Source organism: Myxocyprinus asiaticus, chromosome 16 (genome assembly GCF_019703515.2).
Source record: "Myxocyprinus asiaticus isolate MX2 ecotype Aquarium Trade chromosome 16, UBuf_Myxa_2, whole genome shotgun sequence".
NCBI lineage: Eukaryota > Metazoa > Chordata > Actinopteri > Cypriniformes > Catostomidae > Myxocyprinus > Myxocyprinus asiaticus.
The window spans coordinates 1,164,550-1,192,320 of NC_059359.1; the positions used below are offsets into that span (position 1 = coordinate 1,164,550).

General features: G+C 37.0%; 1 protein-coding gene across 4 annotated transcripts in view; it reads right to left on the reverse strand.

Moving 5' to 3' along the window:
- The window catches only part of LOC127453643 (pleckstrin homology-like domain family B member 3), a 38,219-nt gene extending 11,200 nt beyond the window's left edge, over positions 1-27,019 (reverse strand). For 2 of the 4 annotated variants that reach the window (XM_051720197.1, XM_051720196.1), the window contains exons 1-7: positions 26,843-27,019; positions 14,479-14,630; positions 14,267-14,377; positions 14,073-14,195; positions 11,638-11,766; positions 8,948-9,118; positions 8,588-8,698 (exon numbers count right to left, since the gene is read on the reverse strand). In XM_051720197.1, the coding sequence (XP_051576157.1) occupies positions 8,588-8,698; positions 8,948-9,118; positions 11,638-11,766; positions 14,073-14,195; positions 14,267-14,377; positions 14,479-14,630; positions 26,843-26,849 (804 nt within the window). In that variant the 5' untranslated portion in view covers positions 26,850-27,019. Of the gene's footprint in view, positions 1-8,587; positions 8,699-8,947; positions 9,119-11,637; positions 11,767-14,072; positions 14,196-14,266; positions 14,378-14,478; positions 14,631-23,069; positions 23,134-26,842 lie in introns of those variants that run through there. The other 2 variants (XM_051720199.1, XM_051720198.1) reach the window with 2 other exon arrangements.
- Positions 27,020-27,771: the final 752 nt, after the last annotated feature.

Below are 27,771 nucleotides of genomic sequence, written 5' to 3' on the forward strand. Positions count from 1 at the left end.
AGAATTAAATGTTTATTTTTTGTTGTTTTTGATCAACAACTGACTGTAAAGGACAGAAATGTTATTAGCCTCCTCAGACCTGAGTGTGACTGCTGTGTGCACTTTCCATTTCTCTTTTTGATTTGTATCTAGTAGCATCTAATAAACATGCAATCTATGTACTGATTATCATTGTCACATGTCTGTCAAACATGTTGAGTGATCCAAACATCATCTGCAGCCTGAAACTGAACTTTTGATCAGATTTTAGGAGTGAATGCACTTAACTGCATAGAGAGCTATAGGATGCTCCCTTGCTCCCTATTTAGTGAATGACTTAACCTGCAGTGTGCTGTCTGTCTGCACTGGTCTCAGAACTGGTCTTGAAATGCACCTTATTTTCATCCTAACTCCATATAAAGCCTCTGAAAGACACATTTATCAGTTTTTGGATGCATCCATTATGCATAGCCTATAGCGTAGCCAAAACGTAATTTCCACGCATGTGGACGCAGGGTCTCAGGAGGTTAAAAGAGACTTTATTCAATGACAAATGGATTGTGTTGACCTCATCTTTGGACACACATTACACAGAATGAGTTAAACCAAACTTTTACTCTCAACACACAGTGAAAAGATCTCGCTGCTGAACTTCTTCTCCACTAAACTACTCAATCACTGCTGAGTGAAATCTCAACATATACCAGCCAGTGAAGAACACTTCAGACATTTTTAAAAGGAAGATCACGATGCATTGGAAAATCAAGACGTCTTTAAAACTTAGCGTTAGGGGTTAGTTCAAAATCAAATTAGTACGAATAATAGTACAAGTGATGCTTGACTTAAACACCACTAAAACACAAGCTTATAAAGAGTGTTAAAGCATTTAGACAGATAAGGATAGAGTTAAATCTCTCTCCCTCTGACTCACAAACACATGAGCAATTCCACAAACACATCCCTGTTTCTGCTGAAAGCACAGTCTGTACGGACACATTCCCATGACGCATCAGTCAGAATTTAGTTAGACATGATATTACTAGACAACAGCCGACCTTACTGCAGCAGCGCTTCATTCTCAATGCTGTTTACACACAAACTTTATATCTTGTGAAAAAAGCCGACTTACATCTGAGGTACAAACCGACTCACTTACTGGACAATCTGACACAGTCAAACAGAAACTTACCAGCCGTGTGTCATATGTGTTTTGATGCGTGAAGTCCTCTAGTCGTTCTTTGGTCCTGCCCTGTTCTGTGAATGCTGCCCACTCTCTCTCTCTCTCTCTCTCTCTCTCTCTCTCTCTCTCTCTCTCTCTCTCTCTGACTTTTTTCTTCCACCCACTTTTTCTTCATTTAATGCATTAATACTCTCTGTAATATAACTATAATGTTTTTTTCACTCATTAATGTTTCTATTGCTCATGGTGATTTGATCAAACCTCTAACTGTAAGTATTAAACGTTGTTCTGTTCCAGACACGAATGATCCCTCATATCATGTGTGTTATTGAGTAGAAGTGTGCTGTTACTTTACTAACAGATCACACTTACCATTTTCACCTGGTGCAGGGCTATGAAACCCAAACCATATCGGGCAAAAATTAGATTTTTTGGCATATCTATTTATTTATTTTTCTTTCTGAACAGCTAAAATCCCTCAGTGATCAATCTAATGTGCATGTTGCCTAATCAGTTAAGCACTGCAGCATGATGACAGACATGAGCAGAGGTAAACGGACCTGTTTTAAGAGTGCTTGCGCTACGCCGTTAGTCATAAGTGCAAAGTAAATGGGCATGGTCATGAAGTTTTGGTATTTTCATGCAATCATGCGCAAAATCTAAGGGCAAATGGTTTGGCAAAATTGCAAGTCACTACTGGGCTGGGTCAAGTGCAATTCAATTATTGCAGGGTCTACGTCCTATTATATAATCCGTTTACCTGTCAATCACCAGCAGTATTATCAGCGATCTTTTGTGCATTAACTGCGTCCTTGTTAAATGGGACACGCTCCTTTTATGTGCATGGAAAATGTGGTTCAGGATATGGATGTAGGCTCCATTAAATTATAGAGAATGTAAGTATTATTAATCATTTTCATCTACTGACACATAAATCATGGCTAGTATTAACAGTGATTGTATCTGCATGCACTTCACTTCTACCGGTCCATTTTGATTTAGAACAATTATATTCATTTATTGAAACACGAAAAAATTAAACCAAAAATATTTCTAAATTCAAATTACACTTCAAACTAAATTAAAATATAATCAAAATAACGAAGTGGTCAAAAAAATCATACCAAATCCAAACATTTTACATTTATGAATTTGGCTTTTGTTCTCCCTTTCATCTCCCAATTTGGAATGCCCAATTCCCAATGTGCTTTTAAGTCCTCGTGGTCACACAGTGACTCGCCTCAATCCGGGTGGTGGAGAACGAATCCCAGCTGCCTCCGCGTCTGAGACCGTCAACCTGCGCATTTTATCACGTGGCTTGTTGAATGCGTTACCATGGAGACATAGCACATGTGGAGGCTTCACGCTATTCTCCGCGGCATCCACGCACAACTCACCACACGCCCCAACAAGAGCAAACCACATTATAACAATCACAAGGAGGTTACCCCATGTGACTCTACCCTCCATAGCAACCAGGCCAGTTTCATTGCTTAGGAGACCTGGCTGGAGTCACTCAGCACACCCTGGGATTCAAACTAGCAAACTAGTGAACTCCAGGGGTGGTAGCCAGTGTCTTTACCACTGAGCTACCCAGGCCCCCTGGCAGACACTTTTATCCAAAGCAACTTACAGCACACATACATTTGATCAATTTGTGCGTTCCCTGGGAATCGAACCCATGATCTTGGCGTTGCTAGCGCCATGCTCTACCAGTTGTCCAACTTCTTCCACCGGCCCCTTTTGCAGTGACTTAAAAATCATTCTATGACAACAGGTGGAAAAATACCAATACAAATCAGATCATTAATACAACTGTAAATATAAACATAATACTAATAATAAATGAAATATAAACCATGTTCTTTAGATAGTTTAACACAACTCTCATACATATTTGTTTCATAAAACGGCTACAACAGTGATTGTCAGGGACTTAATTTGATGTTCCACTATATTGTCAGAATTTGGACGTGAACTTTATCACCATCTGATGGTGGAATCTCCAAACTGCAAATGCAGGAACTGAATTTAGACGTTGCACTGAAAACAGACGTGGTTCTGAAACGTCTTAGCGCAATGACCTATTTCTCAGGAAAATAGCAAATTGCGCTTTTCGCCACTTAATTACCATACAATATACCCACAGATAGCACAAACACTCCCACCAATGGCCACTTGCGCTTTGCGTTTAGAATTAGCGCTCTCATGAAAATTGGATAAGACGTAGCGCATGGTCGTAGCATGTAGCGCTGCAAAAATAGAGCCCAAAATGTCCAGTTTTCTCTTTCCACACTGACAGCTTCTCTTTGGCACAGTGCTAACACTTATGTCACTACAATAGCAACTGATGTAGACACACCAGTTTTTTTATTGATGACACAATCTGAACAAACAGATCTCATTTCATCACATGCCTAATGAGTGTGGACAGTCAATCATAAACATCGTAATTAAAAAAACAAAACAAATCAGATTTATGCACAATGTGAACAAAACCAGAGACCCCATTTACACCTGGTATTATGATGCGTTTCGGTCGTTCCGATCACGTGGTCAAGTGAGACACATCACTGTTTACTCCTGGTCACTTAAATGCACCTCCTGCGACCACTTGTGTTCGGATTTAGAGGGGAGGGTCTCTGATTTCATGACAATGTCAATCACTGTCCTTGTGTTACTGCATGATAATAAACTGCCAAAAAGTTATAAAGCTCAAATAAAACCAGCACACTGTTTCTCAGAAATGCAGCAGTAAATATTAACATTTCACTCGCCAGTGATAGAGTTGTGTAGTGTCGAAGCACCAAGGCCCTTTCACTGAATAAAAAGCAGTTGATTAAGAGGCTGGATTCAGCCTCGTCTTTCCCTGCATGCTGTCTCATGAGCACGCAGGAAAAAGCACTTGCATCTCATTCAGTTGAACTCCGTGCATCTCAGGGAACCGCACTGCGGACATCACAAGAGCAGCTCTCTTGAGAGCGTGTGAAGATGAACCACTTCTCAAGCGCTCTGATGTGCACGCCGTCAACAGAGGCTTGCGCTAAACTCCCGCGAAAATATAAACAAGGTTTAAACGTATTAATTTTGTGAACGCAAAGTGCTCCAGTTTCACTTAATGGCCATGTAATGGCAAATGTCTGTGGTCACTGTGGGTTTATTCACGCAGTGTTAATAACATGCAGTGAGACAGAGGAGATGCCCTGCTCTATTTCTGTGGAGATGATAAAATGCAAGAAACAGAATCTCAAAGCCTTCCTTCATGAGAAATAAGGGCTTGTGAGTTAATCAGAGAACCTTAAAATAATGTGTGAAAGTGAAGAATTTAAGGCAGAAATATTTTACTATTGCATAATATAATATAAGTATAATATAATATAATATAATATAAATATAATATAATATAATATAATATAAATATAAGTATAATATAAATATAATATAATATAATATAAATATAATATAATATAAGTATAATATAAATATAAGTATAATATAAATATAATATAATATAATATAAATATAATATAAATATAATATAATATAATATAATATAAATATAAGTATAATATAAATATAATATAATATAATATAAGTATAATATAATATAAATATAAGTATAATATAAATATAATATAATATAATATAATTTAAGTATAATATAAATATAATATAATATAAATATAAGTATAATATAATATAATATAATATAATATAATATAAATATAATATAATATAATATAATATAAGTATAATTTAATATAATATAATAATAATATAATGTAATATAATGTAACATAATATAAGTATAATATAATAATAATATAATATAATATAATATAATATAAATATAAGTATAATATAATAATAATATAAATATAAGTATAAGTATAATAATGATATAATAATAATATAATAATAATAATATAAATATAATATAATATAATATAATATAAGTATAATATAATAATAATATAAATATAATATAATATAATATAATATAATATAATAATAATAATATAAATATAATATAATATAATATAATATAATAATAATAATATAAATATAATATAATATAATATAATATAATATAATATAAGTATAATATAATATAAGTATAATATAATATAATATAATATAATAATAATATAATATAATATAATATAATATAATATAAATATAATATAATATAATATAAGTATAATATAATATAATAATAATATAATATAATATAATATAAATCTAATCTAATATAATATAATATAATATAATATAATATAATATAATATAATATAATAATAATATAATATAATATAATAATAATATAATATAATATAATATAATATAATATAATATAAATATAATATAATATAATATAAGTATAATATAATATAATAATAATATAATATAATATAATATAAATCTAATCTAATATAATATAATATAATATAATATAATATAATATAATATAATATAATATAATATAATAATAATATAATATAATATAATATAATATAATATAATAATAATATAATATAATATAATATAATATAATATAATAGCTATACAGGTTGCATGGGTTACAAAAGAAGCAAAAGAAAATAAAACATTGAAAAAGTCCAATGGATCAAAAGTAAATCGGACAAATAAGAGAGATATATTTGAGTTATTTAGACATATTTTGATAATTGAAATATTATTTGAATTATTTTAATTTTTATACTTTTATATTTGAATGTCATTCATATGTTTTTGAAGCCTGAAAAGGAAATCATATACCCTTATTTTATTATATGACCTAAGCTAAATTTGTATAAATGACTTTGTTGTGTGCATGAAGCACACACAGTGAGTTTGTATGGTAATTAATCATCATATTCGTGAAACACCTATAACAGGCAATTAATCGTCATAATCGCAATTATTTGTTTGACACTTAATTGTCAGCCAAATTTCACAGTCGTGACCCCTAATTTTCATTATTAGGTTCCTACCTTGTGAATTGTTTTGTTAAAAATGTGTATGAAATTTCAAACAGTGACAACAGCTGGTATCATTATTAAAAATGCAATTTCATGACATCATATAAATTGATAGAATAAGAAATGTGTACATTTTTAAAAAGCTAAAATGTGATGAAAATCATAAAGCAAAATATAAAAAAAGAATTACAATATACTATATTGCGTGAATATATATGAAGAGGCCCCCTCTCTCAGTTTGCTTAATATATTTTTAGTTATATTATGCTTACATGTCGTCAAAAGTCTGGAGAGTAAAACTAAAATTGATCGTAGAGGGTTGCGACAGCATGTTGTATTAAAATGTATTAATGTGGTTCAACAGTTTTAATTGCGCCCTGGCCCAAGATCATGCAAACTGTCTGTATCGGCCTTCCAAAAGGCCGTGCATGGAAGCATGGCTGCGGTGGGTTAGTTTTCAAACGCACTTCCACCACCCGACATTGTTGCAAAAGTTCTTATTTATTAACTCCAGTGAAAATGATGAATGAAACAGACTGAAATTAAACTCAAAATAATACAAAAGGAAATCTACTTATAAGAATTTTTTTCCAACAAAATAACGTCAAACAAAGTGGTCAAAAATCGTGTCTGACCCACTCCACGTCTCCCGACATTTGCCATACTCTACTCAAATTGCCGGCCTCTTATTCTTATGACGTATCTACCTTGCACAGGTACTCCCACCCATGGTCTACTTCCATACAACAATAAACATAATAAAATAAACATAACACATTCAATTAAACTGAATATTAAAATATAACACCACTGAACTATAGGCCTAATAATAATGGCTACAACACGGTCTGAAGGCTGCTTAATAGCAGCAGACTTCTCTCATTATTTAATAATAAAATCACAGGTCTGGCTATCAATCTGTTAACTTCAATTTAACTTATTAATTTTATGTTTGTTAAGTTTCTCTAAATGACCGCTGCCATTACAGATTTCAAACATCTGTGATTAAAATTAAAATAAGTCAAGAATAGCTGCAGAAACCTTTTTTTTGTAATTGCTTTATAAAACAACTACAAAGCCTAGTCATGAGCGTTCAGATGACATTTAAGCTGCTTTGCGTCCGCTGTCTAGTAATTGACACAGGTGTGTCTAACTGGTTGAGACGCCAGGCAGATATTGTTTTTCGCTTTATTTATGAAGGACTTGATTTTCCTTTTCTACTTTGCAATACAGAAAACAGCAAGAAAACAAAATAAAAAAGCCTGCTCTGAGACACAAAACAAACAAGATGTTGTAGTGTGTGCTGTCCACTTTGACAGCGTTGTTAAAGATAAATGTTACTTTGTACAACCTTCACATTGCATTCCTTCAAAGGCTACGGGAAGTTTACTTGGATTTGCTGCCTGGCGGCGGAACACGAGGACAATTGCGTTTCAGACCGTACATGGAACAGCGATTTTTCGCAAGCGCAGTGACGAGATTTCATAGGACAAGAAACTTTTGGAAAACGCTTGAAAACGGCAGTGTGGACGGAGAGCGTTTCTAAACGTCTAAACACAAATGCAGCATTTCGAGCAAATGTATCCGTTGTTTAAGTGGAGTACCTGTATATAACACAGTCAATGGAAAGGAGGAGGCGAGAACCGGCTTTACGATATAAATAAAGGTTTAATGATAAACGTAATCAAAAAGACAAACACACACACAGGTGTCCGACGGATGTCCGTAACTCTCTCTCTCTGTCGCACTGCCGTCTCCAGTCGGCCTTATCCCTCTCGGGCTTAATCAGCCTAATTAGGGGGCCGGGTGTCACGACCCGGCCCCGCCCTCTGCCCTGCCACACTGTATTAACTGAGATTCAGATGTGTGTGCTTCTCATCTGTGTCTCTGCATGTTGATATCAGACACACTGAAGAAATTTCAGATTGGACGGTTATTTCATTTTAAAGCCGCTCGTAACCAGCAAAGTTTAAACTCTTGTTTTAGCACAGGGGTTGATTGACAGGTGAGGGTTCACTGCTGTCCGGGACACATTAAGGATGGATTAGTGTTTACACCTCAGTTGCGATGAGGTCACATGCATTTTTGACCACATACGTATGTGGTTTCAGTGATCCCCGTTTAAACCTGTATTTAGCGCTGACCACTTGTGATCGGATCACCCGAAACGTATCTTCATACCAGATGTAAATGGGGTCACAGAGTCTTCAGGGAGACTTTAAACTTGGACCAGTAAGAAATCACATACCAACCACCCAGAACACCCTAGCAACTGCATGGCAACACCCTAACATCTTAAGTTTTGTGCAATAAAACACCACTCACATTCTCTTCAGATCATGTAAAAATCTAGTTTCATCACGCAAGAGCAGAAATGAATCTGGTTTAATTTCGACATTTGTCACTGACGGTTTCCCACAGAACAAGCGCGATGACGTCGTCTTACCCTCTGTGATTTGTGTAGCAGCTCTTTCCTCTCCTGTCTGAGGGAATTCAGCTCTTTATCTCTCTCTTTCTCCATTTCCTTCAGCTGCTTCTCCAGTTGTTGAACACGTTCCTGCAACACAGCGACATTATAATTAAACTACAATCTTCCTGATGAAAACATTACAGCACAAAAACTCATATCCAACCCACAAATTCACTAGTACTGTTCCGTCTGGTGCGTTTAAGGATCATGAAACAATGAAGCATGTGTTTAGAGATGTCTGGTTTGTTTGTCTCTCTCTCAGAGAGAGAGAGAGAGAGAGAGAGAGAGATACAGAAAGAGAGAGAGAGAGAGAGAGAGATGGTGCCGCCCGTTCACCTGAGATGTGTTGAGTGTGTGTTGTACTCTAGATATCTCTCTCTCGATCACCGTCTCACTCTTTCCATTGTCCTCTTCCTCTCTCTCGTCTTCCACGCCGCTCTCCAGCTCCAGAACGTGGAACTCCATGTCTTCAAACGCTCGCACTGCGGCATCCAACGCATGCTTATCCTGCAAACAAACGGGAGTTCATATACATCACAACAACCAAACCAACTAGCGCTGGGCAGTATGAACTAAATCTTATATCACAGAATGAGTAAATTAACATAATGGTAACAGTTTTCTATAGTTATTATTTCCAGTAAATTACATACTTTATCAACGTATTTCATCTCATTTGTATGGAAGCCCATTTCTGCCACATAGCTTTGATATGTCAAAATTATGAGATAAAAGTCAAAATTATGGGATAAAAAGTCATTATGTTGAAACAAAAAGTCATAATTATGAGATACAAAATTATAATTATGAGCTCAAAGTAAAAGTTTTAGATAAAAAGTAAAAATTATGAGATGCTGTAATTTATGAGATACTAAATCATAATTATGAGATTAAAAAGTAAAATTTATGAGATAAAATTCATTTTGTTTGAGATAAAAAGTAAAATTTTGAGATAAAAAGTCGAAATTAAGAGATTCAGTCATAATTATGATATACTAAGTCATAACTATGAGATAAGTCATATTTAAGAGATAAAAAATTATAATTATGAGAGTCAAAATTATGAGATAAAAAGTAAAAATTATTAGATGCTAAATCAAAATTATAAGATAAAAGTCACAATTATGGGATAAAAAGTCAAAATGTTGAAATAAAAATTCAAAATTATGAGATAAAAAGTCATTATGTTGAAATGAAGTAAAAATTATGAGATAAAAGTCACAATTATGAGATACAATTCAAAGTTATGAGATAAAAAGTCATTTTTGAAATAAAAAGTCACAATTATGAGATAAAATTCAAAATTATGAGATTAAAAGTCATTATACTGAAATAGTCACATTTTTTAGATAAAAGTTATAATTTTGAGATAATAAAAGGTATAATTATGAGCTCAAAGTACAAATTTTAGATAAAAAGTCAAAATTATTAGATGCTAAATCAAAATTATAAGATAAAAGTCACAATTATGGGATAAAAAGTCATAATGTTGAAATAAAACTTCATAATTATGAGATAAAATTCAAAATTATGAGATAAAAAGTAATTATGTTGAAATAAAAAGTCAAAATTATGAGATAAAATTCAAAATTATGAGATAAAATTCAAAATTATGGGATAAAAAGTCATAATGTTGAAATAAAAAGTCAAAATTATGAGATAAAATTCAAAATTACGAGATAAAAAGTCATAATGTTGAAATAAAAAGTTCAAAATTCAAGATTATGAGAAAAAAGTAAATATTTTGAGATAAAAAGTCATAATGTTGAAATAAAAAGTTCAAAATTCAAGATTATGAGAAAAAAGTAAATATTTTGAGATAAAAAGTAACAATTATGTGATGCTGACTCTAAGGCCTTGTTCAGACTGCCACTAAAAATCAGATTTTCTGCATATCCAGATTGTATCCAGATGAGTTTTTGAGAGTCTGGACAGCGAAAAACCACATGAAATCTGATTTTTCCCAATCTGATTCAAACCACATCGGGAGGTGGTTTCAAATGCGATTTAAATCTGTTTTTTTCAGATGTGTCTCAGTCCGGACGCTCTGGCTGCTCATATCAGATTTCAAATGGTCTTTTGACTCTTAACACGACACACAACGATGACGTCATAAATCGGTGACTGCAGCACGGAACATCACAATATTTACCAGTCTCCTCGTCGCTGAGTTTTTCTTGTGCGACGGAGGAGTTCTGCACCGCGACTAGACATAGCGCTTATTTGGAGAGCGAGATGATGCACCTCCATTTTTCCCGCATCTGTTTTGAAAGCATCGTCACATGGGTACACCAACGTCGTTACCAAAACAACCCATGCAGATAGGTTGGTTATGTCTGAATGCGCAAATCTGATTTGATCACTTGCAGTTAATATCTGAAAAGATCTGATTTGAGAAAAAATCTGATTTGCCTGCAGTCTGAACATAGCCTAAGTCATAATTATGAGATAAAAAGTTACATTTTTTCTCTCTCAACAATGGTGAAAGTTGGAGAGAGTAAAATGTTTGTATTTGGTATGATTTTTTTGACCACTTCATTATTTGTATTATATTTTAATTTAATTTGAAGTTGGCCCTACAGAAACCCAGACCCCTCCACTATCACATGACCCGAGACTGTCTCATGAAATGTCAGTGTGGAGTCTCTCTGTAGATCCAGATTTACAGGTAGAACCATTTCCAGTGTTTTACGTCGCAAACTGACTCCCGCATCAGGTTCTGCACGTATGGTGAGCACATACCACACACACAAAACACAAACATGACTACATGTTCCCTGGGGTAAACTTTACTTTTCCTGCTGAATGTGCAATTCTGAATATGTTTGTCTCGCTTCAGTGACAGATTTATAAAGCTCTACTGTATATAGTCAGTAACTGTGTTAACAATCACACACCACACATATGGTGCTCTTCACTGGAAATGTTACTAACCTTTTGTCTAACGTCTCCTTTTGTGTTCCACAGGTTTCGAACAACATAATTGTGAAACTATCCCTTTAAATGAGGTGTGAGTTTATTGCCACCTGTTGTAGCTGTAAGATCAGTTGTTCTCGCTGGTCTTCTGGTTGAGTGGGAATCAGTTTCTCCATCTCCTCACACTTCCTCTTCATCTGCTCCACCTTCAGACGTTCCTCCTCCAACCGAACACGCTCCTGAGATTTCGACAGACCGACACGTCAGTTAAACACTCACCTTCAGGGCATTCAAGCATGTTCAGTTGGATTGAAGGACCAATTCACTAATAGCCGAAATTGCGTGGCGTATTTCAGTGCAAAAATCTACATTTTATTCACTAAGCATCTGCAATCCAGTTAATCAGGTGCTATTTGCACTGGTACAGCGCTGTGGTGTGAGTATTCTGATTAAGTCATAAACCTCGTTCACACTGGGCTCAATTCCGGGGAGGCTTCTGTGTGAACACAAGCAGGAGCTGGAATGCCATAAAATTTGATTGAGTCGATACCGCGAAGGGTGCGTGTCTTAGTGATAATGTATTTAGATTATCACTAAGAGATTCAGCAGTTTCACTGTGTACCGCGGGTTTAAAAAATATTCGGCTATGATACGGCCACTTTTTTCCCCATTCACGGAATTGTGTGAGTCCGGATTCTTTCCATATTTTATTTTAAATATCCAAGTAAAGAAATCGACTACATTTACAGCTTCACCAACCTGACGTGATAAAATAGGAATACTTTGGGTATTTAAAAATGTTAATGAGAAGTTTTGGGGGCCTGGGTAGCTCAGCGAGTATTGATGCTGACTATCACACCTGGAGTCGCGAGTTTGAATCCAGGGCGTGCTGAGTGACTCCAGCCAGGTCTCCTTAGCAACCAAATTGGCCCGGTTGCTAGGGAGGGTAGAGTCACATGGGGTAACCTCCTCGTGGTCGTGATTAGTGGTTCTTGCTCTCAATGGGGCGTGTGGTAAGTTGTGTGTGGATCGTGGAGAGTAGCATGAGCCTCCACATGCTGTGAGTCTCCGCGGTGTCATGCACAACGAGTCACGTGATAAGATGCACGGATTGACGGTCAACTGAGACTTGTCCTCCGCCACTCGGATTGAGGTGAGTAACCGCGCCACCATGAGGACCTTCTAAGTAGTGGGAATTGGGCATTCCAAATTTGGAGAAAAGGGGATAAAATAAATAAATAAATACAATTTTTTAATGATGGTTACCAAGTTTGTAAATTGTGACAAAAAAAGTGCCATCTCATGCATGGGAACATTCCAAACAAGTAGGCTACTATGAACATAATTCCACAGAATTTGTGAAGATGAATGTAAGTGAAAATATGGTAGGTGTAGGCTAATTAATTATACATAAGAAACACAACCAGATACAGTACACTTTTACCAGTTTTTTACTGACTCTGGCGTTTAGCGTTTAGGTACACTAATTCGCCACAGCGCTTGCAATGGCCCGGTTGCTAGGTAGGGTAGAGTCACATGGGGTAACCTCCTCGTGGTCGCCATAATGTGGTTCACTCTCTGTGGGGCGTGTGGTGAGTTTTGCGTGGATGTCGTGGAGAATAGCGCGAAGCCTCCACACGTGGTAACGCGCTCAACAAGCCACGTGATAAGATGTGCGGATTGACGGTCTCAGTCGTGGAGGCAACTGAGATTTGTCCTCCGCCACCCGGATCGAGGCGAGTCACTACACCACCACGAGGACTTAGAGCGCATTGGGAATTGGGCATTCCGAATTGGAGAGAAAAAAAATAAAAATAACACACAACATAGAACAATACAAAAATGATCTTATGAGTTATTTATAAAAGTAGGCCTATCTGCCGGAATAAAATCACAACGCAATGTCACTTTTGTCTTTACGATTGTCCCACGATGTGTGTTAATGCGAGCACAAATGAAGGGAAAACTCGGGCAGTGTGAATGAACAAAATCTTGAAGTCTCATAACAGTTGCCGGAACAACTTTTCCAGGATTCATCCCGGGATCTCTGTGTGAAATGGGCTATAGTCATTATTTTCAACGCAAACATGCCTCCGTGTTGTGCAAATTAGGGTTTATTATTAAATGTGCCATATTCACAAAAGCCAGCACTATTTACTTGGTGCAATTAACCTTGCGCTGTGAAACGCCCACAAAAAGCAGACAGTAAATTTAATTTTATTTATTTATAAGACGTTTGTGTAAATTTTTTAGAAATGATGGCAGCAGTTAGTCATAAAATTATGGAGAAAAGCATTTTAACCGGGCAAATATCCGGATGCGCGGTCCAGTCGAGCACACTTTCAACAATTTTACGAGCCGATTCAGGTGTGTGGACCTCAGTGCTGGGTTGATGCTGTACAGTCCCAATGAAGTATGACAGATCACAACAGATCAAAACTGCCTGCAATATGGAAAACTGTGGTGTGGAGATCAACTGCAACAGCATGTGCAAATAGACAACGCTACCAGCGAGCGCAATTCATTCTTAGTAAATTCCCCATACCTTCTGTCTGCTGGCCCATCGCCTGTCTTTTTCCTGCAACATATGCAGCTGCTCCGTATGTCTGCGCAGATGCTCCTGCTCTGTCTGCAGCTCGCCTCGCAGCAATGCGACCTCCAGCTGCAGCTGCAAAAGACAGAGTCACTCTTACTCCACAGTGATGACAGAATATAAGACCAGAGCATTTCTCTACTCACCTCGATCTTCAGCTCCTCTCGCTGCTGGTCGAGCTCCGTGATGCGTCGCTGCAGCATAGAGGGAGACGTCAGGAAATGCGGCGAGTTGCCATCTGCTTGTTTGATGCGAGACTGGAGAAGAGAACGAGAGTTTGGGTGTGGTTTAAACACTAGTAGATGGAGCTGGTTAAGTTGATTTCTGTTCTGATTATCAGATGAAAGCTTGCGCTTACCCATTCACTCTCCGTGCTGCTCCCCTCTGTGTCTGACTCTGCCCCTGAAGAGGCGGGGCTTTGCCCTACAGCCACTCGCATTATCCAAGGGGACAAACGGATCGGCTTGTGCTGGCTCCTCAGAGGATCCATATTACTGTGTCTGGGCAGGTCTAATTAAACAGGAATGGACACTAGTTAGTGGAGGTATGAGATCTTTACGGCGAGTCATTTAACTATGTCAATTTCGATGCCAATGACAATTGGTCATGAGACTCGTAAGAATCAATGCTGTTTACTGTACTTGACATCAAACCTCGCATTATGTGTCTAATGGCGCCATATTGAATTGAGAGCTACAGCGGAATAATGACTTCAAAAGATTTGTAATATAGCCCACGAGTCATTAGAAATACTTTTATGATACTTTATTGTTGTTTTTTGCTCATTTGGATCTTGACAGCTCCAGTCCTCATTCACTTTCATTAAATGAAAAATAGTGACCAGGTTTTGTTCAAAAATTCACCATTTTTACTTAAAGGAATATTCCAGGTTCAACATAAGTTAAGCTCAATCGACAGTATTTGTGGCATAATGTTGATTTTAGAGGTAGACCGATATATCGGTTGTACCGCCATCATCCGCTCGGGTACCACCAGGACTACCATCGACCTGAGTTTGAGGCCAATCCGACCTTGTTTGGTCGAGTTATGCATCAATACGGATCCGTGTTGGACCCTTTTCCATGTGTTCAGTATTTACCATATAAATCAGGGGAACATAGGAGCCTGGGAACATAGGACCCTGAGAACATAAGACACTGGGAACATAGAACTCTGGGAACATAGGACCCTGGGAAGATAGAACCCTGGGAATTTAGAACCTTGTGAACATAGGACCCTGAGAACATCAAAACCTGGGAACATAGGACCCTGGGAATATAGAACCCTGGGAACACAGAACCCTGTGAACATAGGACCCTGAGAACATAGAACCCTGGGAACATAGAACCCTTGGAACATAGGATCCTGGGAACATAGAACTCTGGGAACATAGAACCCTGTGAACATAGGACCCAGAGAACATAGAACTCTGGGAACATAGGACCCTGGGAACATAGAACCTTGGGAACATAGAACCCTGTGAACATAGGACCCTGGGAACATCGAACCCTGGGAACATAGGACCCTGTGAACATAGAACCCTGGGAACACAGAACCCTGTGAACATAGGACCCTGGGAACATAGAACTCTGAGAACATAGAACCCTGTGAACATAGGACCCTGAGAACATAGAACCCTGGGAACATAGGACCCTGGGAACATAGAACCTTGGGAACATAGAACCCTGTGAACATAGGACCCTGGGAACATAGAACCCTGTGAACATAGGACCCTGAGAACATAGGACCCTGGGAACATAGAACCCTGTGAACATAGGACCCTGAGAACATAGGACCCTGGGAACATAGAACCCTGGGAACATAGGACCCTGGGAACATAGGACCCTGGGAATTTAGAACCTTGTGAACATAGGACCCTGAGAACATCGAACCCTGGGAACATAGGACCCTGGGAACATAGAACCCTGGGAACACAGAACCCTGTGAACATAGGACCCTGGGAACATAGAACTCTGGGAACATAGAACCCTGTGAACATAGGACCCAGAGAACATAGAACTCTGGGAACATAGGACCCTGGGAACATAGAACCTTGGGAACATAGAACCCTGTGAACATAGGACCCTGGGAACATAGAACCCTGTGAACATAGGACCCTGAGAACATAGGACCCTGGGAACATAGAACCCTGGGAACATAGGACCCTGGGAACATAGAACCCTGGGAATTTAGAACCTTGTGAACATAGGACCCTGAGAACATCGAACCCTGGGAACATAGGACCCTGTGAACATAGAACCCTGGGAACACAGAACCCTGTGAACATAGGACCCTGGGAACATAGAACTCTGAGAACATAGAACCCTGTGAACATAGGACCCTGAGAACATAGAACCCTGGGAACATAGGACCCTGGGAACATAGAACCTTGGGAACATAGAACCCTGTGAACATAGGACCCTGGGAACATAGAACCCTGTGAACATAGGACCCTGAGAACATAGGACCCTGGGAACATAGAACCCTGGGAACATAGGACCCTGGGAATTTAGAACCTTGTGAACATAGGACCCTGAGAACATCGAACCCTGGGAACATAGGACCCTGGGAACATAGAACCCTGGGAACACAGAACCCTGTGAACATAGGACCCTGGGAACATAGAACTCTGGGAACATAGAACCCTGTGAACATAGGACCCTGAGAACATAGAACCCTGGGAACATAGGACCCTGGGAACATAGAACCTTGGGAACATAGAACCCTGTGAACATAGGACCCTGGGAACATAGAACCCTGTGAACATAGGACCCTAAGAACATAGGACCCTGGGAACATAGACCCCTGGGAACACAGATACGCTCCCGTGTAAGACGGCATAACCGATAGTTCCAAAAAGCAACTATCGGCACTGTTTAATTGGTCAAACTGATATATCGGTCTACCTCTAATATATATAAATGTATGAGTAAATAGGGATGCACCGATACCACTTTTTCTCTTCCGATCCGATCCCGATATCGGAAATCTCAGTATCGGCCAACACCGAACCCGATCTGATACCAGTGTTGTGTTTTTTGCATAATCAGTTTAGAATATCTTTACATTATTGTGTGGAACTAATTGGGTGTGCTCTTTAATATGTAAAGAAACACAAACCTCTAACTACACATTATTTCAATATAAATGTATAGCTTATTAAGAAAAACTTTTTTTGTTAACTAGTATATTGGATAATGTAGCAGCAAAATTAACAGTAATTCCAGTATTATTTTTTGGAACCCATTCAACTTAAATTTTATTATAATTTGTAAACAAATGATAATAATAATAATAATAATAATAATATATTTTAATAATATATAACTTTAAAACCCTCTGACTTTTATTTTGACATTCTGAACTCTCCAGGAAGTCCTGTATGTGTCTGTTTATAAGCAAGTAATTCACTTCTTTTTCAAATTCTGTTAAAAAAAAAAAAAAAAAAAGCATCTCCGGTGCCGTTCTAAATGCATATTATAAGTGACCCGAACTTTTGAGCATCTACATCTGAGATGTTGTACGTGAGTAGCGCTCAAATATTGCGCACCGCTGTGAAGGCTAAAAATAGCCGCGTGTGTGTCAACAGAGCAGCGCCATTCACTGACGCGCTGGAGCTTCATGTGCATTTTATATATTTACTTATTAAACACAGCCTTTTGCGATTCACAGAGCTATCGCACATCTTCAAGTGGGTGTGAATAAAATGCACGAGTCACTAGTTTAATAGTGTTTTTATGGTTCTTTTATGTCATTTTTTGAGCTTGACAGTAACGAACATGACTAACACACAGTATCGGATTTGGATCGGGCTCGTCGGACCGATACCCCATCCGTCTAAAACCTTCAATATTGGATCGGTGCATCCCTATGAGTAAATACACCTTATATAATTGATAATAATATACATGGTGTTGACATTTTCTTATTTTTGTTTTTATTTTTTTTATACTAAGAATAAAGATAGTTTCTTTTTTTCCTAATTGTTTTATTCCTCATCCATAAACCTCATCTGGTGAAACATATACATATAAACTCTTTATCTGGTGAATATATAGACTGTAAAAAGTGTTATTTGGTAAACACTTGCATCTAGAGCATTGTAAGTTAGCCAAGTCTCTGTCATTTTAAAATAAGAGTCCCTCATATATTTCAGACTTATGCACTAAATCTTAATTTTTCTAGTTATAATTGAGATTTTGGTTTCACAATAAACTGCTTTTGGGATTTTAATTATTTTGGACTCTTGTAGCCTCAATGTCTGTTCCCGTCATAGTAAGGAAAGACTAATTCTATAAATTGATTTTTAAAAACGGATTAATTAATCGGCTATCGGCCTTTCCGACCACCTTAGTTATCGGTATAGGTAAAATCCACTATCGGTCGACCTCAAGTTGATTTCCACAAAAAATTAGTTTCGACTCGTCCTTAAGCAAAAATGGAGGTTACAGTGAGACACTTACAATTGAAGTCATTGGGGCCAATTTTTGGAGGGTTTAAAGGCAGAAATGTGATGCTTATAATTTTATAAAAGCATTAACATGAATTATTCTGTAACACTTGTGTATTATTCGAGCTGTAAAGTTGTAAAAATCATTTTTACGGTCACATTAGGGTTTACAGCGCTGCGTCATCATGACAACGCAGTTGTAAAATGGAATACAACTTTACACAGAAATGGTTAGTAAGTGATTTTACACATATTGTTTACGTCTTGTGTCTATACTTTTGAAACAAGTGAGTATTTTAATGTTTACGGATTGGCACCATTGACTTCCATTGTAAGTGACTCACTGTAAAAGAGACTTGTGCTTTTTTTAAAGAAAGGAATGGAAGAAAGTCATAAGTGTTCAGAACGACATGAGGGTGAATAATGATGACAGAATTCTAATTTCTTGGTGAACTGTTCCTTTAAACATTAAAATAAACTGTATGAACTGCTAACAAACAATATCAATCAATGTCTGCTTAATAAAAAAGTACATTTCTGGCATTGTTGTGGAGAGTATCAATTGAACATGAAATCTGGAAAGGATCTTTGTTAAAAAAAATGACCACAGAAAAGGCAATGAAGATGAAAGTAAAAATGAAAGAGACCCATTCAATACCACTGTAGTGGCAGCGAGTTTCTCTGTAGCTTGTACAGGTGTAGGTGTACAACAAGGCCACAATTCAGTGTAAATGAACTCTAAATGTTGTATCCATTGAAGCCTTTGTATTCGACGCTCTGTGAACTTCACAAGTCCTCTCCACCCCGAGTCACTCTTGTTCGCTCTTACCGCCACTACACACACATATCCAACAATACTGAGTGTGGGAACAGACTCGCTGTATGCCATCACCCAAACCGTTTCCCAGCCTCTCTCGGCCCTCTCCGTTCCCCCTACCCAAACCTTATTAGGAAACTAGAACTCAGAGCAACATGGATAATTATAAAACTCTTGATACGATGAGTTCAAAACACAGACTGATACACAGAGAGATCTGGAGGAGGAAGTGGCTTCTTAAATGTCACAGGCCGGTTTCATGTTTCCACACACACTGAAAGTGATTGGACTCCAAGAATAACTCCAAACCTCACTGAGCGGCACATACAATAGTTTGTTTACAAATGAATATAGTAAAGGTCCTCATGACTAGAGTGTGTATTATATATCATGTATATTTAATGTAAGTAGTCTTGATCAAAATTAGGCCTTGCTTCTTTAATTTAGTACGTATCATAATGCTGATGGTATTATGCTCAAAGCAAAACTCTCGTCAACACTTTAGCTAGTTTAACAAGTGTTGTTTAATCACAGATTAATAGACTAATCACACTGGTCGAACATTTTGCTGCTAAAATCGGTCTGTGCTTACTGAAAATCGAATCACTGACTCTTAGTGGCCGAAGCTAGAAGTGTTAACGTATGTGCACGAATGAGCTCCACTTTATGGGTGAAATGTCCACAGAGTGGCGCCAAAAGCGAGTTGTGTTTTGTTGTAAATGATGCAATACTAAAAAAATGGTGAACACATCTGAATTGATGCAAAGAAGGTTGGAGTGCCGCTTGTCAGTAATTTGGTAGAAAGTTTTCGATTACAGGATACATGAACATTCGGAAGCAATATGTTGATTTCACATTTAATTGAGAAACGACAGCCCGCTATGGGTCTGTTCCAAAACCTAGCGCTCTGCTTTATGGCACTTTTCCACTGCGCGTTACGGTTCGACTCGACTCGACTCTGCTCACTTTACTTTTCTGAGCTTGCTTTTCCACTGCGGTTTTGTGCCGCCTCAACATGGGTGGGATTATAGGCTGATCGTTATAGTTGCACCGCCTCTACTGCCGTGACATCATCTTAAATGCGACACAAACATTACTGACCATAAACAATAACACGATCGCTAGCTGTTAGCTACTAGCTCATTGTGCTGCATAAAGCAGTTGTTGCATGGTGATTTTACACAAGTGTAACAGTTAAATTGGCCTGGTTGTTTTAGAAGCAAGCTTTCCAGTAGCTGGTCAACTAAATAAAGTGAAGCTTTCAAGCAGAATGTAGAGTTAACGTAACAAAACGTACTATCCTCCATCGTGGACTCCAACAACACCGAGTCCAGGGCACTCTCCCTCCCATTGCTCGCCGGTCCATTTGGTCGAACCACTTTCACTTTCTTCTGTTTGAACCACTCCGGCTGTTGTGGTCCTTGATGGTTCTGTAGTCACTTAAGTTTTTTTTAACTTTTCCCTACACTGTTGGTAGGTCCGGTAGTAGCCGTGTGCGGCCAACAGCTGAGACACTTCCTGTAAGTCTTTTTCGTTTAGCGTTGTTTCGTTCGTCGCTAACGAGAGGAACGTCTGCACCTCGTTTATTGACCACGGCGTGGTTTTGCGCACAGCCATTTCTTTTTACAATTAGAAAGTCTATGCTATTGCTGTCGCTGTTGTTAACTTTAAAACTAGCGGGTTGATGTCCCGTGTCGCAAATCCAGTGACGCTGGTAGTGACGATTCTCTCTGACCAATCAGTGATCTGCAGGGTTTTGACGTCACAGTTAGTATCGGCTCGGCTCGCTTGGAACCTTGACTAAGGTGGTACTAAAAAATATCAGGTACCAGGTACTATCCACAGTGGAAAACCCCCAAAAAGCGGGCAGAGTCGAGTCAAGTCGAGTTGTACCGTGCAGTGGAAAAGCCCTATAAGTGTCCTTATACTTTTCAGGAGGAACCGCTAAACATGTATAATAAATCCAAGATTATGAATGGTAATTTGTGCAGTCCAGTGTTGGGTAATTACTGAAAAAAAAAGAGTAATCCACTACAAAAGTAATCCACGACAAAAAAGACAAACGTTTAACACTTTACTGCCAGCACAGAGTCTCCTGAACTGAGATCAGTCGGTTTAAATGAAATGAAATTATGCGTTGCATATAGCGAAGCCAAAATACAACGTCCATGTATGTCGACGAGGGGTCGCACAATGTTAAAAAAAACGTCCGATCGACTTCACGGATCTACTTCAGTGTGTCTGATATCAACATGCAGAGACACAGATGAGAAGCACACACATCTGAATCTCAGTTAATACAGGTACTCAGCTAAAACAACTGATAATTTTGCTTTAAATGTTGTGTTTGTGCTTAGATTAAATTTCAACTACATCTGGGAGAAACAGCGCGCTGGTTTTGTTCACGCTATCCTTGTCTTTTCTGACTTTTGCGTGGTTTATTATCACGTAGTAACAAAATGACATAGCAACTGATGTATGTCATCATGAAATCAGAGACCCTTCCCTCTAAATCTGAACACAAGAGGTCACAGGAGACGCATTTAAGCGAGCAGGTGTAAACAGCGATGATTTTAAATGTAATGCATCAAACTGATTTTTGTACTGAAAGTAATTCGATTGCAGTAACTAATTACTTTGTTTTTTCAAATGTCTCAAGATTGATTTTGTTAACTAATACTAGTCGACATGTGCAGCAAACAAGCAAAAATGCAATCTAATCTGTTCTTTATCTAAAATCCAACTCATATACGGATGGTCTTTTTTCAGAGGCGTGAACAGTATTCAGGAGAGGAAGCCGTTGAAGGTCCAAGTCAACGATGATAAATGGTGTTTTAGCAACGAGTAGGACAGAATGTAGATGTGAAAGTTCTGTGGTGGATGGGTAATTGAGATAAACTTAAAAGAGATATGAAAAGAAAACCAAGAGTGACATAATATACAACAGCGCAGGCGATACAGCTGAACGGAAAAAACTCTGAGTCAGAAATCGTTGGTAATTGCAGAGGAGTGGCTGTAGAGATTAGACAGCACAAAACATCCTGCTTCGCCAACACTGCCGGGACGAACTGATGAGTCTCAGCACAGTCTTTATTTACAATGCCTTGTTAATTATTTTCTCCTTGACTCTGCAATAACTCGCCGCCGCAGACCCCTTTACCAACACAATAACCCCTGCTAACATGCTCCTTCCACGTATTCTCAGCGTTACAGCAAATCACAGAGTGTTTGACAAATAGAAGAAGAATTTGTATGTCAATGAAATACAGTAGCTTCCACATCCTGCCACAAACCCACTTTGCATAAGTCATGACTCAATTTCATTGTCCTTTATTAAAACACCAACAAATCTCCTTGTAAAACCAGTTTAGATATAAACCCAAAGGAGGGTACTACCATAGTACTCTGATACACACTATGGCATCATATTCATAGACTATGGTATTACCATGGTACTATGTCCAAATGGAAACTTAAATGGCATTTACATTGTGCCAAGGCATTTCAAAACACATCTTGACAACACCATGGCATGTATAGGATGTATATAAACGAACAGAATTATGGTATTATAGCAAAGCTCTAGATTGCACCTTGTAATTGTCATTCTGCACACCAAATTCGATTATTAAATTAGTTTATTGTTATTGCATAGAGAATGCAATATAATAAATCCGCTTACCTGTAAAGAGCAGACTTTCAGGTGAAGTGTCACACCTTACATACACTACTCAAGAGAGCGTTCCACACACTGACACCTTCCACTATATGCAATCGAAACTTTCAACACGCCTCTGTATAATTACAGGTGCAACATTCTTGAGTGCAAAACACTCGCAGGACGCCTGCAGGTCAGACGAGCTGAATGTTTATTTAGGGGTCTATCATACAGAGTATAATAAACTGAGGATGTTTGTTGATAGTGATATCTAGAGAGCAGGGAGGCCAAAATATACAGTATATAAGATATATCTATTTACAAATAAAAGATGTACACAAAATTTCATTTACACCCTATTTATTCACTAAACATTTGAAAGCAGAAAATTGTGTACACCTGACAGGTTAACACTTCTGTTAATCTGTCAGGTGTACACCGTTATTGGTTGATAATTTCAAAATGGCTGAAATATCGATCACTAAAAGTGTAAAACCAGGGGTTTTCAAAGTGCTCATAAATTAAAAACCACAAAAAAAACACTTTATTTACTGAATTTGACATCATTGTCTTTTCAGTTTAATCTAAATGTTTCTCTTCAGGTTTTTGCATTTAAAAAATATACTGTCAATTTAAAACAAAGTAGACTACCTATATTTTCCAGACGGGGTACAACGGGGCTAAACGTACTTTAGACATTGTGTGCAATGTCTACAGTTTGATTTTAAGGTAATTTTATGTCATATTTAATTATTTCTATAATTTTGCAAATGTATGTAGCTAATGAGAATCACTAAAACTATCACATTTATTTTCAGGTGAAATACTTATTTATCATTTTCAGTAGGGCTGGGTATTGATAGAGATTTCCTGATTCAATTCCACTCCAGTTTCGATTCAATTCCATATGGATTCATATGGGTTTATTTCAGTTATAATGTCCCTTTTGCTTACATATGAAATAAATTATCTCCCATCTAATGCTGTGAATTACAGGGGACCTTCTAACTAGATACATTAAGAAAATACTAATTTACTAATTATATTTTATAAGTTTTTCATTATTTTGGTCACATTTTGGCTTTTTTTATATATATATATATAAAAACATCCATGTATTCAATCAATAAATAATATATTATATTTCATATATTATTTTTTGTAACATGTTTATTGTTTAATTTCAGAATTTGTACTATTTACTGGTATTTACATTTATTTGTTGAGCACATGCTAAAAAACCGGTACTGTCTCTTTAAGAAAGACGCCATTTCTGTAAACAATGTCTTTCTATGGCTATTTTCATGGTGAAAATAATAATAATAATTATATTTATTTATCACACATTATACATTTGCACATATACAGTGAAATTCTTTTTTTTTCACATATCCCAGTTAAGCTGGGGTCAGAGTGCAGGGTCAGCCATGATACAGCACCCCTGGAGCAGATAGGGTCAGGGGCCTTACTCAAGGGCCCAACAGTGGCATCTTGGCAGTGCTGGGGCTTGTAACCCAGAGCCTTAACCGCTGAGCCACCACTGCCCATAAAACCAGGTTAAAGTAGTAAAAAAAATAAAACTAAATAAGATGTTTAAGATCCATTTTCACTAAAAACTCAAACTAAATTTTTATGAACTTTGTAAAAAAATAAAAAAAAGAACAAATCAATGTTTTTAATCAATAAATATGATATTATATTGCATATATTATATTATTGTTTAATTTCATAATTTTTATTATTTACTGGTATTTACATTGATTTGTTGAAAATCGGTACTGTCTCTTTAAGAAAACCGGCAGCGTCTGTAAATTAGCGCATGATAATGAGTGTTCTTTATCTCATCTGTGCTATGCCTGATTACAATTAAATGTTTATTTGTTGTTGTTTTTAATCAACACATGACTGTAAAGAACAGAAAGAGTATTAAAAGAGACATTATTCAATGACAAATCGGCCGCGTGGTCTTAACATTTACCAGCCAGTTGCCAAATATATACATTTTTAGTCGCATAGCGTAAAAATTGGTTGCAAATGTGAGTGATTTCCTCTCATTGTAGTGGAGAGTTGCGCATAGAGTAAAAGATCGATCTTGGGTTTTAAGAATCGATATCGTTCAAATGAAGATCGCGATGCTTTAGAAAATCAATATTTTTTTCCCCCACCCCTAATTTTCTGTTTTGTTCAAGGTTATTAAATCAAAAGTATTTTAATAGCTGTCGAATAAATTAAAGTATTTGGGGTAAAAAGCCCCCTATAAAACAGGTTTGTTTGTTTTTTTAAGTGGGGCGAATAGATTTGTTACGAAGAATGTTTAAAGTTCAACTTGACTGATCTAATCACAATGGAGATTAATTTGTTATAAAATACTTGATTGAAATTAACAGATAACGGTTAACCCTAATCTTAATTTATTACTCAAAAAAGCAACAGTATTAGCCCTGTAACTATTGTCGCTATATTTACACAATATTCAGTCACTCCAGGATTCTTGCAAATTCTGCATTTCTGCATTAACTGCGGCAGCTTGCAATTTTTTATAATTTCCGCAAATGTTCTGCATCATTTTCCTTCGTGTTTGACAGCGGCAAAATACATGTTTGAAACTGTTTACGCAGTCGCAACATATGTAAATGCACAGCTGCTATTGTATCATCTCCATAGTAACAGTGTAAGTGTCTCCGTCTCGTCTCCTCCACGTTGCGCGTTCACAATCAAAATCCTTCTAAACTTTTGCGGGACCGCAGACAGCACACATACATCACAACTAGCGTTTAATCGTAACCCTGGGTGCAGCGAATGAGTCACAAAAACCACGTTTATACAAAGAATCCCTAACATTCACATAAAATCCCCATTAGCTGTGTAATAAAATGTGATTAGAATTTGAAGTGCTATTAATACAGTAGGCTACGAATCTGAAAATAGCAATATGCTTATATGCTGATAATAAATGCTTATAAATGTTTTTTTACTCAAATAAAAAAGGTCACATATATGCAACATATATTTCAAAATATAACTGCCATTTTCATAAATTTTTCGAAACATTTGTGGAATTTAAATGTGTACATAAATGCTCAAATATATGAACCATAATTGTATTTATTTATGTTTTTTTTTTTTTTTTTTTTGCTAACTGCATAGAAAGTTATTGTGCATTAAAATATTTACACGTAATTGCATTTACAATGTAATTACCACAATTACAGAGGTATATAATGATGATTTGAGAGTTTTCACTGCAAAACAACACAAAAAATACCGCAAAATTGGAGAAAAGCCGGAGCAAATTCAGTTATTTTGGGCCGCAAAAATCAGGAAAAAGTGCCGCGAAATCCTGGTGGGACCGAATATTACTTAAATATCCTTTTACCCCAAGTGTGTTCCCTCGCCAGTTTTCATTGTCAGAGGCATGTGGATACAAAAACAGATAGGAGTGGATACAGGATGCCCGGGACGGAGAGGTGCAGCTTTGAGTGGGGTGGCCAGGCTTCTGTAATAGGGGGGCCACGGACACCCCTGGCCACCTCCTAACTCCGCCCCTGCTTTACAGTTTTCTCAAATTGGTCTTTATACTTCATTATTTTAGGAAGGGGGTCCCTCGCAGGGATATTTGCGGGTCCTTGGCATCAAAAAGTTTGAAAACCCCCAATTAAACCCCTGCATATAATGTATTGAAGTTTCCAAGTTATTGTACATTCTCCTTATGCAAACGTAAAATAGTGTCGTTGTCCAATAAAAACTAAGAGAAACTAAATTTACAAAAAGCACTGTTGCCAAACCATGATACTTACCGATCATACCTGGTCACAAACTTCCGGAATTTGAAGTAAAGGCGATATAAACTGACAAAAGCGACGCATAAAGTCCGTGCTGTGAATGTGAAGCGGGATTCCCGGTAATCTGAAGCGAGCGGGATTTCCAACTTTCACTCAGCCGTCGCGGACGGAGCGCTTTCGCTATGAAATCCAACAAATCTGGCGTTGTCTCAAACTCTAGTGAGCCGCCTATCTAGACCGCAGGGCGGCGCTATCAAACACAAATGCAGCACGCGCATAGTAGGGTCAAACACGCTGTCTACGTAGGCGGCTCACTAGGGTTTGAGACATTCGTCAACCGTCATCAGGTAAAGTTCAAGCGAGGCGCTGCGGATAATAAAATAAAAAACAGTCAAGTTTATGGCCTACATGACAACACATCCACTATAACTAAACACATACATATATATATATATATATATATATATATATATATATATATATATATATATATATATATATATATTTTATTTATTTTATTTATTTATTTATTTATTTATTTATTTTTATTTTTTTTATTTTTTATTTTTTTTACCCCATTTAACTCTCAAAATGTTCCCCTAATGTTAGCGTAAGGTTCCCGTTTGGTTATTTTTTTGGGAACCAATTCCTAACGTTCTCTTAAGGTAGTTCCGTTTTTTTTTAAACCACAAACTAATGTTCCCAGAACGTTGCAGGGAGGTTTTTGTATGACAACCTTAAAATAACATACGGAACGTTCTCTTATTTTTATTTATTTTATTATTATTATTATTATTATTATTATTATTATTATTATTTATTTTTAAAATAATGATTATTTTAATAAACGTTAGACAACAATGACTGACATTAGTGCAGTACAGCATAAATTAAATCAGAGTTACTTAGCAGAGACGGGCCACTTCTATTAAAATGTATGAACG